We start from the raw sequence: 18,141 nt of genomic DNA, 5'->3' as shown, positions 1-18,141 counted from the left end.
AGTAATCCTAGAATGTATTATGAAATGTCAAAAGTTTACAATGAGCTTGACCATTGAACCTGACGTCTGCTTCATAGGTAATGACATAACTCATTAGGCTTATGTAAGATTCTCACTATTTATAATGTACTGGTTGATCTTAAAATAGTTAAGGACAGTTCTAAAGCATTTGTGGATGAGGACTATGCTGGTGGAGGTAACCCTGCTAGCTACTGGCACATCAGGTCAGTATGCTTGTTTTGTGTCATTTGTGGGCCAAATTCATTCCTGGTACAGGTAAATTGACTGCTGTAGAATTTACAGCAGGGAAGAATTTGATGCAGTAAGCTTAAAGAACATTCAATTAGGGACTTACAGCTTCTCTTTATTTTTACCTCCCTGGTGCAGAACTCAAATCTTGCTGATGTACAAAAGAGTTTAAGTACCAATTACTGTCTGTCAAATCATGCTGTGTATGATGTTAATTATAAATGTTACCCTTTCAGGTACTGTTGATTCAGTGAAATAAGCTTAAAATGACCTGAAATGTGTCTGAGGCTGGAAGGTGCTTGAGTCAATTATTCTCTAAATCACTTCACCAATTCCTTCTCATCCAAAATAATGTTATGTCATCTTCATTTTTATGAAATCATTTTTTAAAAAGTATTAAAACTCAAGAGACAAGTTGAGTGAGGTAATATCTTTTATTGGACCAATAATATCAGGGTCTCTAATATCCTGGGACCAATATGGCTACAACAAAATTGCAAACAACATGTTGACACTAACATATTTATTGAATAACCTGCTCATAATGCAAGATTGTTCCCAAAACCTAAGAAGGTTGTAGAATCCCTGTCACTGGAGATTTTTAAGATCAGGTTAGACAAACACATGTGAGGGATGATCTAGGTATACATGGTCCTGCCTCAGCATGGGGAGATTGATTAGATGACCTCTTGAGGTCCCTTTCAGCCTTACATTTCTATGATTCTACAATTTATGCTGGCCATTTTGGAAGGGGCACAATTTCATTAAAAGTTTTTTAGAAACCTCAAGTCGGTGGGAGTTGTGTTTGTTCATGTCAATGAGAGCAGGATTGGGCCCTAAATGAAAAAAATTAAACAAATTCAGTATTTGCTTGTTAACCACAACACACAATTGTTTGTTATTAATAGATTTAGGAGTGGGGGAATTGCCATACTAGATACGGTCCAGCTAATCCAATATCCTGGCTCTGACAGTGGCGAGTGTCAGATTCTAGGAAGGTGTAAGAAACCCCATATTGGAAGATTCTTTCTAAACCTTATCATTCAGAGGCTGGCTTGTGTCCTGACATAAGAGAATTTGAGCCTGATCGAATGTGCATTGAAGTTAATGCAATGAGTCCCACTGATATCAATGGGCATTAGATTGGGAATTATGTGTGGTCTAACTTTTAAAAAAAAAAAAATCCCATCGAATGTAACTGTTGATGATCTCACTATCCATATAAAGATCTAATCATTCTTTTTCAAAACTAAGGTCTTGGCCAAAGTGATGTTTAATGACAATGAATTCCACAGATTAATTATGTTGAATTGAAATGAAATATTTCAGTTTTTAAATTTGCTGCCTTACAACTTAATTGAATGTCCCCAGTTCACATTTTATGAAAGAAGGTAAACAGGAGTATCAGATTTAACTTTTCTTTAACATTCATTATTTTGTATGTCTCTATCATGTCCACTCTGACTGATCTCATTACCTGTCTCTGACGTCTCATTACCTGTCTCTGTCACGTCCCCTCTGACTGATCTCATTACCTGTCTCTGAACCCCATCTATTTCTATTTCTAGTATGTCTGTTTTTTAGATTTTTGGCTACATGTAAAGCCCCTTCAGATGGGAGAGAATAAGGAGCCCAATTGCTTAGCAGGGATTTCATGCACCATATTGTACTAGCATTGTATAGATGGCACTGAATTCCTATTGCTACTAGGATCAATTTACACTGCAGAAAACAACCCTGTGGCAGTAAGTCTCAATTGATTCAGGCTTGTGCAATAAGGCTACAAATAACAGTGTAGACTTCCCCGCTCCAGCTGGAGCCCGGGCTCTGAAACCTAGTGAGAGGGGGAAGGTGTCTGTGGCTCTGAGAGACGCCCTTCACTGGGTTTCAGCGCCCAGGCTCCAGCCCAAGCGGGAAAGTCTACCCTGTTATTTGTAGCCCCATTGTGAGAGTCTGAGTCAGGTGGCCCGAACTCCGAGACTTCCTGCTGCGGGGTTGTCTTTGCAGTGTAGCTGTACCCTTAGGCTCTGAGAGGCCCTATGTTTGAATGCTCAGGAGCTGTCATCAGGAAGATGAGCTCAGCTCTGAAACTTACTTTCTTGATTGGTCCAAAAGAGCCTGAGTTTGTTAAACCAGGGCACGGCACCGTGCCCATCTGCTTACTTACGGTTTTGCCTACAGTGTATTATTCCTGCTTTGATGGTGAGTCCATTTTTCCTTAATTAACATTTGTTATACTAATTTTTTGATGGATGCTCTGAAAAATAGTAAATAAATAAAATAAAATAAAAGGAAATATGTAAAAGATTAACTGAAAATAATATTCTTGGAAGTATTGTATCAGAGCAGAGAAATAATAACCAGGAAAAAATAGGATCATACTTTAAAGCAGTCCATGATAAAAGACAGGAAATTGGTTCCAGCTGAACTAATATTTCTGTTGAAATGAGTTGCATTTGCTATTCACTGTTCATCTTCTGCACACCCTGGAGCTATTTCGGATGCTGCCCAGTAAAATCCTCTGAAGCTACATACTCCACTGCAGTATATGAGCTGAGAGTGGGATTTCTTATTCTTTTAGCATATCAGTGCAAAAGAATTGTTTCTGTTTATAAAACATGCTGTGATTTTTTTTTAAGTATGTGGGATTGGATAACTTGTTTAATATTTTCCCTTGCTGAGTGAAGACTAAAGCAAGAGGCATCTCTAAAACAGGGCACCTGGTACCATGCTTCTAATTTCCTCTGCATGGGACTTTATAAAAAGAAATGGATCTCAAATTGACACAACTGACATACTGTACAGGCAGTTATACCGGACATGGTCCCTAAAACAACTTTGAAGCAAATTGTTATGCTCCTAATAGGTGCCAGATTGATGGGCCTTTGTTTTTGTATTATGAGATTGAGAACTTCTGTTTTCCTAATCCATCTTCTCTATACCATTCATTATTCTAATACTTCTATCATGGCCTCTCTTATTTATCTCCTTTTTAAGGGAAAGAATACCAATCTTTTCAGTCTCTCTTCATAGGTAAGCTTTTTTCCCTCATAATTTGTCATCCTTCTCAGTGTGAACTTGGAATAATGTCAGAAAGCAGTGAGTCTCAAACTTTTGTACTGGTGACCCCATTCACATAGCAAGCCTCTGAGCGCAACCCCCCTTATGAATTAAAAACACTTTTTTATATATTTAACACCATTATAAATGCTGGAGGCAAAGCAGGGTTTGGGATGGAAGCTGACAGCTCGCGACCCCCCCCACATAATAACCTCACGACCCCCTGAGGAGTCCCGACCCCCAGTTTGAGAACCCCTGTCATAGAGCAAGTGTACTCCTTGCACTGTACTTGTGTCTGTAATATTTGACATTTCTGAAGTTATTGTGTCTTCTGCTTCCTTTGATTCTCATAGCTGCTTATTTAATCGAAAGGAGCAAGACAACTCATTCAATAGGAAAACCAGAAACAAAGTGGCAATACTGGAGAAAACACATGTAACCATGCCTCCGTGGATCACAACTGAGAATACCAAATTGAGGACAAACTGCTGAGAAACGGGGCAGACACACCCCAAAACTGGAGGTTATTCTCCCATGAGATTATACTAAACCAGCATCAAAAGTAAACTTCTGTTTCACCACACTGGCTAACAAGAAGTCATAAAAGCAGTTTCCTTAGGCATACCAGTCCTTGTATCACCACCGAAAACACTAGACTTAGAGATGAGTGGTTCTTTAAAACCAGTTTCCTCAAATAAATGGTTCTTCTGATCCCAAAGAAACAGCCACACACCCAGGTCAATATACACCTCAGATCTTACCCAAAAGTCATGCTGATGCCAATCCTTTAGTATCTAAAATCTAAAGGTTTATTTATAAAAAGAAAGAAAGGTGAGAGTTAAAATTGGTTAAAGGAGTCAAATACATACAATAAATGCAAAGTTCTTGGTTAGGGTGACCAGGTGTCCAGTTTTCGACTGGAACACCCGATCGAAAAGCGACTGTGGCTGCTCTGGCCAACACCGCCGACTGGGCCGTTAAAAGTCCAGTCAGCAGTGCTGTGGCACCAGGGGCAGCTCTATGTTTTTTGCCGCCCCAAGCACGGCAGTCAGGTGGCCTTTGGCGGCATGCCTGTGGGCGGTCCATGGTCACGTGGATTCGGCGGCGTTTCTACAGGTGATCTGCCGGTCCCGTGCCTTCAGGGTCCCGTCGCCGAATTGCCGCCAAAGCCGCAGGACCGACGGACCTCCCGCAGGCATGCCGCCAAAGGCTGCCTGACTGCTGCCCTCACAGCGACTGGCAGGCCGCCCCCCGCGGCTTGCCGCCCTAGGCATGTGCTTGCTGCTCTGGTGCCTGGAGCCGCCCCTGTGTGGCACTAATGCAGGCTTGTCCCTACCTGCCCTGGGGCACGTAGCTTCTTTCCCCCACCCCCTGCCCCGCCTACGAACCGGACCTGCTGGCCACTTCCGGGGTGCAGCACGGAGCCAGAACAGGCAGGCAGCCTGCTTAGCCCCCCTGCGCCGCTGACCAGAAGCCGCCCGAGGTAAGCCTGAACCCCTGCCCCAGGCTCCTGCCCCAGCCCTGAGCCCATAGTCCAGAAGTTTGAGCAGGAAAGAAGCTGGAGCAGGAAAGAGGCAAAATTGAGGTGTTTCCAGGCCTTTTATATCTTCTGCCATGTGGACGGAATCCCATTGTTCTTAGTGTAGAAATTCACAGTAGCAAGATGGTGTTTCGAGTCACATGTCCATGCATGATTTCGCCTAGTCACAGAAGTAAAGTCCATTAAGAGTAGATAGGCGTCTTCCATTGTAAATTAAGTGTACTTCAATGGGCCATTCTACTTGAATAGTTCCTTCAAGATGTGCAGGCTAAATACCTTGTGGGCGCTACCCCAGGAGCAAACATTTGAAATACAGGTATAGAGCCAATACTCATAACTTCAAATACAAAAATGATACATGCATACAAATAGCATAATCATATTCAGCAAATCATAATCTTTCCACAGACATCTTACATGCCACATTTTGTACAAGATTTGTTGCAAATATATAACAGTGGTTTCAACAATGATCTATATGGTCATATTTTAATCAGATAACGTCACAACAAGTTCATCCTGTTTTTAATACATTTTAAACAAGATTCAATGGACAAGCTAACAATATATCTAATATAAAGTTATGTTTGAGATTTCTCATTTGTGTCACCTAAACAAAGTGTTTCCTATATTGGATTTCATGATGAGTAATGATATTAACAGCACGGCATTTTATTTTAGAATAAATAACCTATCCACATAATTATGGAAGACATTGACATAGAAATCGCTGGACAGGCACCAAAGTATTCTACTAATGTGGATGTAGATGACAGGTAAGTGTTTGGGTCTCACCTCTTGTCTGAGTTTGGCTTTGTATCTTGTTTGAGTTGATTTTTTTTTCAATAGCTCAGTGGAACAAACTGTCTCAAACAACCTTAGTATAGCTTTCAGAATGAAGCAGGTGTCGTAGCTGGCTTAAAGCCCCTTACAATGATGAGTGCGCAGCCACCCTTCATTCAGGGTAAGAAACAATAGTGCTCCAAAAAGATGGGCTCATGCTCACCCAATGCCACTCAGGAATTTGAGCTATATAGGCAGAATGCTAGGCTGGGCATCCTTTGGCTAAGGGGGTGTGTTAATGAGAGAGAAGCAGGAGATAGAGGGCTGGTCTACACTGAACATTTATGTCAGCATAGCTATGTCTCTCGGGGGTGGGAGGTGAAAACCTACACTCCTGAAAGACCAACCTAACCCCCAGTGCTAGGTCAACAGAAGAATTCTTCCATTGACCTAGCTACTGCCTCTCGTGGAGGAGGTGGATTAACTTGAGTGCCGGGAGAACTCCTCCCATCACCGTAGTGATGTCTACACTGAAGTGCTACAGTGCTGAAGCGGTACTGCTGTAGCATTTTAAGTGTAGACATACTCAGAGACGAGTAGACAGAGACCGGGAGAGACAGAGAAAGCTTGGACAAGCACAAGGTGTCCAGAGTGTGACCCAGGGAGAAGCCAAGAGCAGGGCCTTCTGGGTCTGGAGAAGCTGGCTAAAGAGGCTTGGGGCTGTAAGCAAAGAACTAGCTCCTATTGTTTGATTCCTCTGGTATTCAGGGAAAACAGGACATTCCTTGTAAATAAACAAACTTGCTTCAAAGAAAACATCTGATTCTACCATCAATTTTCCCTCCTAATTGGAACAACTTGTAACACCCTGAATTTGGCTAAGCTTTCGGGTCAAGAAGGGTAACGCACATATAGACACCAGCTAATGAGCCTTATTGTCTTCTCACAAAGGTTTTCTACTGGTGTAACTCCACTGACTTCAATGGAATTACTCCTGATTTACATCAGTTTAAGTGAGACTGGGTTCAGGCCCACTGGCTTCAGAGTGGATTTCATCTTTAATTCTCAACGTTTTGTGTCATGTGCCCAGCAATGGGTTGAATTTCTTGTTCTTTACAAAAGTGTTTTTTTCTATTTTAAGTAAACTTGTGCTAATCTGAGCTCCTGGGGACTGCTGCTGTTGGAATGATTTTCCAAGTATTCCACCTACACAGCCATTTTCTCTAATTTCTCATCTCAGAGGAACTGTGCAGGCTTTCAATTGATTTCTTAATAATGTATAAAAAGATATCCAATATGCTGCTCTGCTTTTGGCATGCACTCCAGTCTGGCAGTACATCTAAAAAGGGCAAGTGTCACAAGATGGCTGAGAGAGATATAAATTACAGCTTCCTATCCCCCTGCAGCTCCCTAGTCCCGAAGGGGGTGTTCACCCTGAAGGAAGGTGTTGCCGCCACCTATGCTTCTGTAGGGTTTGTTGAGTGTAGTCAGCTTTAAATGGCATAAAAGCCCCATTGAGGTTGAATCAGCACATCCTGGCAACCCATGGCTATGCACCATCCCCAACTAATACCACCACCTTGTGGGTTGTGATGGTACCTGTAGCCTCCTTGGGGTTGCAGTTTTTGGATGAACGCTACATCATTTCTAACAAAGATTGGTAGGGTCACTGTCTATGCCAGCCACTGGATTGAAGCTGGGCCATAAACTGTGGTTCTTTTGACTGTATCTTACATCTTTCCTCTATGTAGTTAAAAAAATAAAAAACTTTGAAAATTAAAAGGTCACTGACGATAACAATTTAAGAGAAGCATCACAGAATTCAGTCACCTTTTGTACCCTTTCAATTCTAGGCTGCTGTGTGAGGTGGAAAGGCCCCAGGAGTAACTCAACCCTGAGGGTCTGTCTAAATTACAAAAGTCTCCCCAGGCTGCCCTATGGCCCACAGCACTGTAGACTGCAGCCCCACCTCTGACATGCCCTTCTCACTGCCAGCTAGGGGCCCAACCAGCTTCTTCCTAAGGAGGGGGTCCAGTGGCAGAGGTCACTACAAAAAATGTATGGGGCTAAAAGTCTATAATACTCTGCATAATACATGTACAGATAAAGTCTATACATGCCACGTTTGCTCCACACTGACCTATGGGACTAGCTAATCAAGAGCTGCACAGCTCTGCGCATATGCTGCATTCCCAATTTCCTCATCGCCAGGATCCCACTTTACACATGCATTGCATTCCGAGAGGCATGTGTGTGTATGGGGTTCCCCCGCTTTGCATTGTCATGCAGCACATGTGTATCTTCCCCAAACCACCATCTCTCCTTCTGGAGTGGGCCTAGAAGTGGAAGGGGTGGAGGAAGTAGAGTGAGGAGATGGCATCTTGGGGTTTTGGAAAGCAGGGAGCTGGGTCCAGGGGTCCCAGAGGCCAGTGTCTCAGGAGGGCCCCCCCATCCCTGCTCCAGTTCATGCTGGTCACTGACAGCTTCAATAGCTCTTTCTTCCCCATCTCCAAGGAACTGCCCTGGGTGAGAGAGACTGGCTGGGATCTCTGCCCCCTCTCCTTCCCTCCCACCAGAGAGACTGGGAGGACTGTTGCTTTAAAAGAAACAGCTACTAAAGTTTGGGCCTTAATTTCTTGTCTTTTAATATGATTCCCAGCAAAACAATAGTAATGTTTTTACTATCCTAGTTGTATAATTTTCTTCTTTACGTAGATTTTGCATCCCTTCTTCCCCAAAACACAAAACTGTGTGTCTCCCAAAGATCATACATAATTGCTGGGGGTTGGAATTAATTTAGGTGAGGAGATCTACAGGTGGGTCTTCCCCCCCCCCCGCCCCTCCCCCTCTAGTCACATAAATATTCCCACTGGAATCAATAGAATTGCTCCACATGAATAAAGAGAGACAAGGTAGGTGAGATATCCTCTTTTAGTGGACCAGCTTCTACTGGTGGAAAGGACAAGATAGAGCTATCCACCAACAGAGGTCAGTTCACTAAAAGATATTACCCTATCTACGGTGTGTCTCTCATATCCTGGGACCAACACAGCTACACCAACACTGCAAACGTCACACAAATAAAAACTACTGCTGTGGATAAGAGCTTTTAGGATCATCAAGCGCTATGGTCCTGACACTGACCCTGCCTCCATAGGGATATAGGGATCCAGCCACATGGAGCACTTGCAGAATCATGACTTTAATTTGTGTTGCTTACTTACTACATACTTTTTTTCTTTTGCAATTTTTGTTTTTTATATTTTACTTTAATATCCCATTAAGGTTCAGTGGTTTAATAGTATTACCATGTCTGCTAGAACAGCCCGAGTTCAAATGGATTAGAGCCAACACAAATGGTCTAGTGGTTACAGCACTACTTTGTGACTCAGAAGACATGGGTTCAGTTTCCTGCATTGCTCTAGGCTTCCTGTATGACCTTGGGCAAGTCACCTAATGTGAACTCCTGAACGTATTGAAATCAATGGTGGAATCTTGAGAGTTTTGTCATTAATCTCCCTGTCTTTCATCCCCCATCTACAAAATAGGGATTATAGTACTTCCTTACCTCACAAGGGTGTTGTGAGTGTAAGTACTCTTAAAATACTGTGATGCACTCACATCCTATGGCAATGGGGGCTATGTAAGTACATAAGATAACTAGGAAGTAAAATTATGTACATATTTGTGCCAATCTTGTGAAAGTGGAAATGTCCCGTGTTTAATTTCTATCTTTCAGGAGACACAAAGAAAAAGAAGAAAAAAGCAAACCATCTGAAATCGTTGGTCCAATCACAATTGTAAGCAAGAATACACTTGTAATGATAGTAACTACATGTTAGTCTAGTACACATGCAGTGAAATGTGAGTTTTCATGTCTTCCAAAATCATATTATTCCAGGTTTGTTGCATTCATTTTTGTCCGTCAGCTGCTTTAGAATTGTAGTTAACTCTGTAACAACTAATTACAAATGCTGCTTCTATCCATATGAAGCACTCCCAATGCCATCTGTAGGCATTTCACCACACAGGGTAACATAGGAGAGATGCCACTTGAACTTTTCTATACCTCTTTTATATTTCCATTGATGATGATGTGACATAAAATCCAAAATACTATTCTAATGTTAAATGAATCAAAGCATTAACTTCCTAACATTTTATTGTAAATAGTTTATTTTATTAACATTCAAACAACCAGGAAGCCATACTGGTTTCCACTGACTAAAATAATCTGATATTTACTTCTTTTACTGATTCCCATCAGTTTCGATATGCAGACGGGCTGGATATAACTCTTATGGTATTTGGAACAATAGCAGCAGTACTGAATGGAGTTTGCCTTCCTCTGATGTCACTGGTTTTTGGTGAAATGAGCGACGGTTTTGTGAGTGGTTGCATATCCCAGGAGAGTTTACGTAAGGAAACAATTCATATACTTTATTTATTTTGCTTTTGTTCATGATATGTTCCTCTCCCCTGGCCCATTTATTTCCTTATGATCACCTTAGCTTTCCTGTGAAAAGAAGGGCTAAAAGTAAGTCTAATTTGTCTGTGGGGTTTTTTTTTTATTCCTGTAGCAGAGCTTGGATATGTGGGTGTTTTCATGGCTAAGTAACGATCATCCTTACCATAGAGAAAAGTTTGGGAAGTAGTAAGTCTTCATGTAAACTTAGTAGATTTCTTCGGTTTCTTTAATTTGTTTAAACTTCACTCATCGTGGCCATTCCTTTTATAGGTGAAATTCATCCCTCGCTACAAATCTCACACAAGGCTTAATAGTCCTTGAGAGGACATAAGCGGTGTTGCAGGCTTCTGCACAGGGATGGATTCCACCTTATGACAATGGGCAGTGTCTTCATGAAGAAATGCTTATGTGGAAGAGTTACTAATTTTAATAAATTCCGATCCCACTATTCTCATTGATGTGCTCTATAGATAGTGGTGCACCCATTAATATTCTTCAAGATATCACTAGATGTGTTGCCTATGGAAATAAAGGCTTCTGCTCTACTTTATTCAGGTTGATGGTGCTCAGTAACTTAATGTTATAACCATGGGCCTGGAACCTCTCTCCCCACTTCATTTGTGCAGGTAGAGGACAGTGAAAAAGGGCAGAGCTGGGATGGGGAGCATGGAAGCAAGGGTGGGGGGCATTTACTTCCCTCAGTGGATTCTATCACCCTCAAAGAGAAGGGCAGAGCACATAGCCCATGGCAACAAGACTTCTAAGAGCTCTTTGCTACCAGGAAATCCAGACAATGTGGGGAAAAGCTGTCCCCAGAGTAGCTAGTGATCCGTTGGTTTGTGCTTTGTAAACTCATTTAATTCTAATAATAAACAATAGCCTCTTATTTTTATGGTACTCAAAACCAGAAGATCACCAGCAACATACAACAGCTTGAAAGGGAGTTTTCCTCTTCTTGCTCTCTCCTTTTAAAAAAAAAAAGATGCAATTTTTTTCTGTTTGCTGTGTTACTTTAGAAATTTGGGTTGTGTTTACTACCGTAGCCTGGGGAGACTCTATGATGCCTAGAAAATTAGTGGGATTATTAAATCAGGAAAACCTGAGCAACTAAGGGGGAGGAATTTTAATCCGATATAAACAAAAACACCTGTGTAACTCAAAGGTCTGAGAAACAGCTGGGAGAAGAAAAGGTCTCTCCATAGGAGATTCAACATGGGTGCCTCTTCACTTGAGGGCTGAGAAATCCCCAACTTCAGCCCTCTGGCTATCTAATGTATGATCCAGTAGGACAGAGAAGACACGACTTGACATTTCTGATGTTTTAAAGGTGTTTTTAGAGCTTAAGTTTTACCTTATAAACAACCACCATCTTAGCTTATGTAGGCAAAAGTGGATGTAAACTGGGGTAAATCTGAGCTAAAAAGTCTTACCCTGCCTAGCATGAATATCTTTGTGTGATTATTTTCAGCTATTCAGTGTTGCTTGTGAGCAAGGGGGTTGGGGGACAAGCTGCAAAATCCACATGCAAGTGAAACACAGGCATATAATTCTAATGGTGATATGATAATGTGACAATTACTGAGTTTAACCTCTTTGCTGCTGATTAACACACCAGGCCTGTATGTCAGGCACAAAATAAATTAAATTGGCATAGCAGGTATGTTTCAGTGGAATGTTGTAATAAATGGAATGATACTGCATGTTGTCACAATGCATACTGGTGTGGAGAACCAGCAATGAAGAGTTAAAGGCGGATGGTGCAAATAATTAACAACTTACATTGTTGTATGTGGTGGTGTTGTAGCCGTGTTGGCAGTGCTTAATTTGTGCCAGGGCTGAGCCCTGGCATCTCTAGAGTTGGCACTTCATAGCCTCAGCACCTCTGGATTTGCCACGTCAGTTATGAATGTAAAAAAAAAAAAAGCTTGAGTCCCAGCACCTCTTTCATTACAAATTAAACACTACGTGTTGGTATCAAGATATTAGAGACAAGGTGGGTGAGGTACTATCATGTCTCTCTCACCAAACTTGTCCAATACAAGCTTTTGAGCTTACCCAGAACTCTTCTTCAGGCCTGCTCTGCGTAAGCTTGAAAACTTGTCAGTATCACCAATAAAAACATTACCTCACCCACCTTGTCTCTCTAACAACTTCCATAACTTTTAAACATCATTTTTTTTTCAGCAAGTTCATTGAGCTGCAATCAGTCAAAAGTGCCCTTTGAAGAGCAAATGACAGAGTAAGTTCAAAGTAATTATTAACTTTGGGTTGACTAGCAGCTGTGAAGTGTACAGCAAATACAGACTCTAAGTAAACTGTCAGTGGAGATAGTTAATAGCATTAGATAGAAGTTCTTGTTCATCACCTTCGCCCTAGCTGAGAACCAGACTTATCTGCTGTATTGAATTATATCCCCATGACTACTTTCCCTTCTGTCCCAACCATTTTACCTCATGAATAAAATAAAATGAATGAACCTGATTCTCTGCTCACATACGTTGTTGTAAATCAGGGATAACCCCAGCCGCATTGATTGGCGTGACTCCTGAGTGCTGTGGAGAGCAAATGATGGGATTCCAGGAGCTTCATGTATAATTGTGAAGTAATGAATAGCCATTTAAACTCATTAGCCTCCATAGATGTAGCATTTTATTGGCCTTTTTCATAACGATGATGAAAAGGTTTTAATCTTGAGTGCAGATAAGGGAAAGGAACTCTGACCAAACAGTAATAGGCTCTTAGATTCACAATGTGTATTGTGTGGAATCAGGTGAGCAGTGAGAGGTCAGCAGAGGACAGAGTGGAGAATCTGATGAGGGTGAATCTACTGCTGCTGACTGGAGGGTGATGTAGGACAGCCAAGAAGGGAAGGTGCTCTTTAACTGTGCGGGGGCGGGAGGAGGAGACTGTAGGAACAGCAAAGGAAGCAGTTGTTTCTAGTTGCTGGGAGTGGATGTGGTGACTGAGCTGGGGTTTCCAGAGTTGGTTGTGACAGGTTGGGTCTGCCTCTGTATAAGAACCACAAATCTCACCTACGCATGTAGATAGCATCATGTTCATAGCGTAAATCAACAAATTACATCAGACCTGACTCCCAGACATCAACTTCTCCCCAGCTACAGAAAGTGGCCTGCTGCAAAGCCCTGAAATCAACCACCACGCAGCCAGAGGACAGCAATATTATCCGCATGTCAGAGGCCTGATTCTGCTCTCACTTGCACGGAGTTGAGTGGAGTTATACCACTGTGAAGGAATCAGGCCTCAGCTTTTGCTAGATAAATGTCTGTGGTTAACATCGCCCCAGGAATTTGGGATTTTGCAGTGAAACTCTTAGGCCATGTTTACACATACAGTGCTGCAGCTGTGCCGGTACAGTTGCACCACTGCAGCGTGTGTGGTGAAGATGCTCTATACCGACAGGAGAGCTCTCTCCCATCGGCATAAAAAAACCACTCCTGTGATTGGCATAAGCTATGTCGTCTCCCACCGATATAGCACTGTGCACACTGGCACTTATGTCAGGGTAACTATGTCGCTCGGGAGTGGAATATTCACACCCCTGAGTGACATAAGTTTTGCTGACATAGGCAGTAGTGTAGACATAACCTTAGAAACAAAATTAAATAACCTTTTTATTTATAATAATAACCAAGTTCCCTTTCTTCCAAGTTGCCACAACTTAATTTTTTTTTTTTTTTTTTTTTTAAGGTTCGCTTTATATTATGTCGGTATTGGAGCGACTGCCTTAGTGTTTGGCTACCTACAGATTTCCTTTTGGGTTTTGGCAGCAGCAAGGCAAACAAAGAAAATAAGAAAAACTTTCTTCCATGCAATTCTGGGACAGGAACTCAGCTGGTTCGATAGCAGTAATAGTGGAGAGCTTAACACACGTCTGACTGAGTAAGAGTCTTTGTATTTTGTTTGTGTAGGGTCCTGTACTGCAGCCCTCAAGTAGTCCCAGTGAGTAAAGATTGCAGAACCATGTCCTTAGTCAATTTTTAAGCCTTCTGAGAGCATTTCTCTTTGTTCTTACGCCTAAGCTGTATATATTTCCACGGAATGTGAAATTCTGGGTAGAGCTGAGCAAATGATCTTTTTTTCAATTTATTTATTTATTTATTTGCTTTCATGGTCAAAACAAAAATTCTGGGGAGAAAAATAATTTCATGTTAAAAAAAAAAACAAAGCTGATTTTTGTTGTTGTTGCCAAAATGAAAAAAAGAAATCATTTCTGGTCAAATGAAATATTTTGTTTGACCAGAAACAAAAACTGAGTTTAACCAATCTAACTACATTTCTAAACAAAACACTATTTCAAAATGAAAAGTTGAAATGTTTTGTTTAGAAAATGTCAAAATGAACCTTTTTGACTTTTTTTTTTTTTCATTTTGTATTCACCAAATTCAACCTGAATTCTGAAATAGATTAATTCAACCAGAAAATATTCATCCAGCTCTAATCCTGGACAGTTAAGCCTTGTTTGCATTAATAACATTTTGCAGTGGTGCAACTATTTAGTGGTGACTAAACTGGGGCTGAGTGGGGACTAATAGGCTGCATCTGTGTAAAGTGGGCCTTTATACTGGTATTCTGTGGGCTAATTCTGCCATCAGTTTCACCACTGGGAATAAAGAGTAACTCTTGCATTCACTTGAGTTACTGTGAATTTACACTAATGTAACTGAGGGAATGTCTGCAGTGCTGCAGTTACCCTTAGTGTAGTTCAGACCCTTGCTGCAGCAGCAGAAAGGGTTTTTCCATCACTATAGTAAATTCACCGCCTTGAGGCGGTTGCTAGGTTGATGAAAGATTTCTTCTGTCATCCTAGCAGAGCCTACACCAAGGCATAGGCTGGCTTAACTATCTCTCCCAGGAGTGTGAAATTTTTCACAGGTCTGAGCAAGGTAGCTGGGTCAACCAAAGTTTTTAGGTGTAGACCAGGCCTGAGATCTGAACTTGTCTACAGCTTTAAAGACAAAGAGCCTAGGGTACTCTTTTCCCCCATATAACAGGAAATATGAGCAGACCCAACCTTAAGTCATGTAAATTGCCCTCACAAATTGTGATAGGCTAATAAATAAATAAAATTAATAGATATCTGCCTGACCTCAGCCCTGAGCCTGCAGACACTCATGTGCTTAACTCTACCTGAACTTAATGGGATTATTCACATGCTTAAAATTAAGCATGTGCATAAGTGTTGTGGAGAATTACTTTGTACATTCCTTGCAAATAAACAAGATTGCATCAAAGGTAGTTGGCTCCATTGTTCCAGTTAGGAGGATAAATTGACAATCTGCAAGACCCCAAATTTTTGGCTAGCCACTTGGGCCAAAAGGGGTAACAGTAATAATAAATACTGTGCTACAAAGTGTGTGTATATAAAAATTAGGGCTGTCAATTTAATCACAGTTAACTCATGCAATTAACTCAAAATATTAATCACAGTTTTAATCGCACTGTTAAACAATAGAATACCAATTTAAATTTATTAAATATTTTGGACATTTTTCTACATTTTCAAATATATTGATTTCAATTACAATACAGAATACAAAGTGCACAGTTCTCACTTTTTATTTTTATTACAAATATTTGCACTGTAAAAATGATAAAAGAAATAGTATTTTTCAATTCACCTCATACAAGTACTGTCGTGTAATCTCTTTATCATGAAAGTGTAACTTACAAATGTAGAATTTTTTTGTTTTGTTTTTGAGTGCAGTTATGTAAAAATTTGGAATCGAAAAGTCCACTCAGTCCTACTTCTTGTTCAGCCAATCACTCAGACAAACAAGTGTGTTTACATTTGCAGGAGATAATGCTGCCTGCTTCTTGTTCACAATGTCACCTGAAAGTGAGAATAGATGTTCGCATGGCACTGTTGTAGCCGGCATCGCAAGATATTTACGTGCCAGATGCGCTAAAGATTCATATATCCCTTCATGCTTCAATCACTATTCCAGAGGACATGCGTCCATGCTGATGATGGGTTCTGCTCAATAATGATCCAAAGCAGTATGGACCGACGCATGTTCATTTTTATCATCTGAGTCAGATGATTTTCTTTTTTGATGGTTCAGGTTCCATAGTTTCCACAGCAGAGTGTTGCTCTTTTAAAATTTCTGAAGGCATGTTCCACACCTCATCCCTCAGATTTTGGAAGGCACTTCAGATTCTTAAACATTTGGGTCGAGTGCTAGAGCTATTTTTAGAAATCTCACATCGGTACCCTCTTTGTGTTTTGTTAAATCTGCAGTGAAAGTGTTCTTAAAATAAACAACATGTGCTGGGTCATCATCTGAGACTGCTATAACATGAAATATAGGCAAAATATGGGTAAAACGGAGCAGGGGACATACAATTCCTCCCCAAGGAGTTCAGTCATAAATTTAATTAACGCATTTTTTTAACGTGTCGTCAGCATGGAAGCATGTCCTCTGGATTGGTGGCCGAAGCATGAAGGGACATATGAATGTTTAGAATATCTGGCACGTAAATACATTGCAATGCCGGCTACAGAAGTGCCATGCAAACGCCTGTTCTCACTTTCAGGTGACATTGTAAACAAGAAGTAGGCAGCATTATCTCCTGCAAATGTAAACAGACTTGTTTGTCTGAGCAATTGGCTGAACAAGAAGTAGGACTGAGTGGACTTGTAGGCTCTAAAGTTTTACATTGTTTTGTTTTTGAATGAATTTATTTTTGTACATAATTCTACATTTATAAGGTCAACTTTCATGACAAAGAGATTGCACTACAGTACTTGTATAAGGTGAATTGAAAAATACCATTTATTTTGGTTTTTTTACAGTGCAAATATTTGTAATCCAGAATATAAAGTAAGCACTGTACACTTTGTATTCTGTGTTGTAATTGAAATGAATACATTTGGAAATGTAGAAAACATCCAAAAATATTTAAGTAAATGCTATTCTATTGTTTAACAGCACGATTAATGGCGATTCATTTTTTAATCACTTGACAGCCCTAATGCAAATGAGAGAGAAATAGAGATAATATAGATATTATTCTAAACTATCTTCATCTGAAAAAATTGCTTTTTTTTCCTCTTAGAGACATTAATAAAATCAATGATGGCATTGGAGACAAAGTCGCTCAGCTATTTCAAAACATGTCAACATTCACAGTAGGCATAGTGATTGGTTTTCTGAAGGGATGGAAACTTACACTTGTGATCCTGTCCACAAGCCCCCTCGTAGTACTATCAGCAGCATTTTGTTCTAAGGTAGGCAAGATTTTAAGGATTAATATGTAACAAATTTCTTGGGGAAAGGGTATTTCATGGAAACTGTTTTTGCTATATACTTGCCAAAATTACAGTTACCGAAAAGCTCAGATTTCCACTAATGAAATCCTGGGGCTTATTCTTATGTGTGAAAGAAAGTACATTTTGATCTCTAAATTACCAAATTATATTTTAAGTGTTTAACAGCTGCTCACAATTGCTAAGGGCATGGTTCATGAAAAGAAAATAAACTAAAAGAAAAATGCCTGATTTTTAAAAAAATAGTTTCTTTGCACAGATAGACAGGTACATAGATATATTTAGGCCAATTCAAATTGTTTTATCTTTAAAAATGGAGAAACTTTCTAATATTAATTAATATTAGAAAATCTCTTCATTTTAACAAGCAAATTATCCAGATAAACATTGTGTTGTCTTTATTAATAACAAAAAAGCTGCCACTAGGCTCATCAGAAGATGATAGGAAAGAGAACTATTCTCCTAGCAATGATTACTACATTTGGATTAGATACTTAGTCTAACAACGATCTGACTTTCACTATATCTCAAAGGCAAATCCAGTAGGTTTTATTCATTTGTTAGAGTAATAAATGAAAACTCTGATACAATAAGCAGCTAACACATGTTCAGTGCCATTTGTTTACTCTAAATACATGTCATACTTTGGATGGCTTTGAATCACATACAATATGGGTAACAGTGTCAGATTTCAATGATTAACATGACTAGACAGGTTTAACTTCTCCAACGAGATACAAACACAGGATAGCT

The 18,141-nt window shown here is 40.4% G+C and overlaps 1 protein-coding gene across 1 annotated transcript in view; it reads left to right on the top strand.

Moving 5' to 3' along the window:
* The first annotated feature begins 5,554 nt into the window (after nt 1–5,554).
* The window catches only part of LOC135874481 (ATP-binding cassette sub-family B member 5-like), a 59,739-nt gene continuing 47,152 nt past the window's right edge, over nt 5,555–18,141 (top strand). Inside the window, exons 1-6 of the mRNA XM_065399312.1 lie at nt 5,555–5,625; nt 9,372–9,432; nt 9,900–10,050; nt 12,285–12,339; nt 13,809–14,000; nt 17,178–17,349. Of these exons, the coding sequence (XP_065255384.1) occupies nt 5,555–5,625; nt 9,372–9,432; nt 9,900–10,050; nt 12,285–12,339; nt 13,809–14,000; nt 17,178–17,349 (702 nt within the window). The remainder of the gene's footprint in view (nt 5,626–9,371; nt 9,433–9,899; nt 10,051–12,284; nt 12,340–13,808; nt 14,001–17,177; nt 17,350–18,141) is intronic.

Source organism: Emys orbicularis, chromosome 2 (assembly GCF_028017835.1).
Source record: "Emys orbicularis isolate rEmyOrb1 chromosome 2, rEmyOrb1.hap1, whole genome shotgun sequence".
Classification (NCBI taxonomy): Eukaryota; Metazoa; Chordata; order Testudines; family Emydidae; genus Emys; species Emys orbicularis.
The sequence above is the reverse complement of the archived record's forward strand: the minus strand, read 5'-3'. Positions and strand labels throughout refer to the sequence as shown.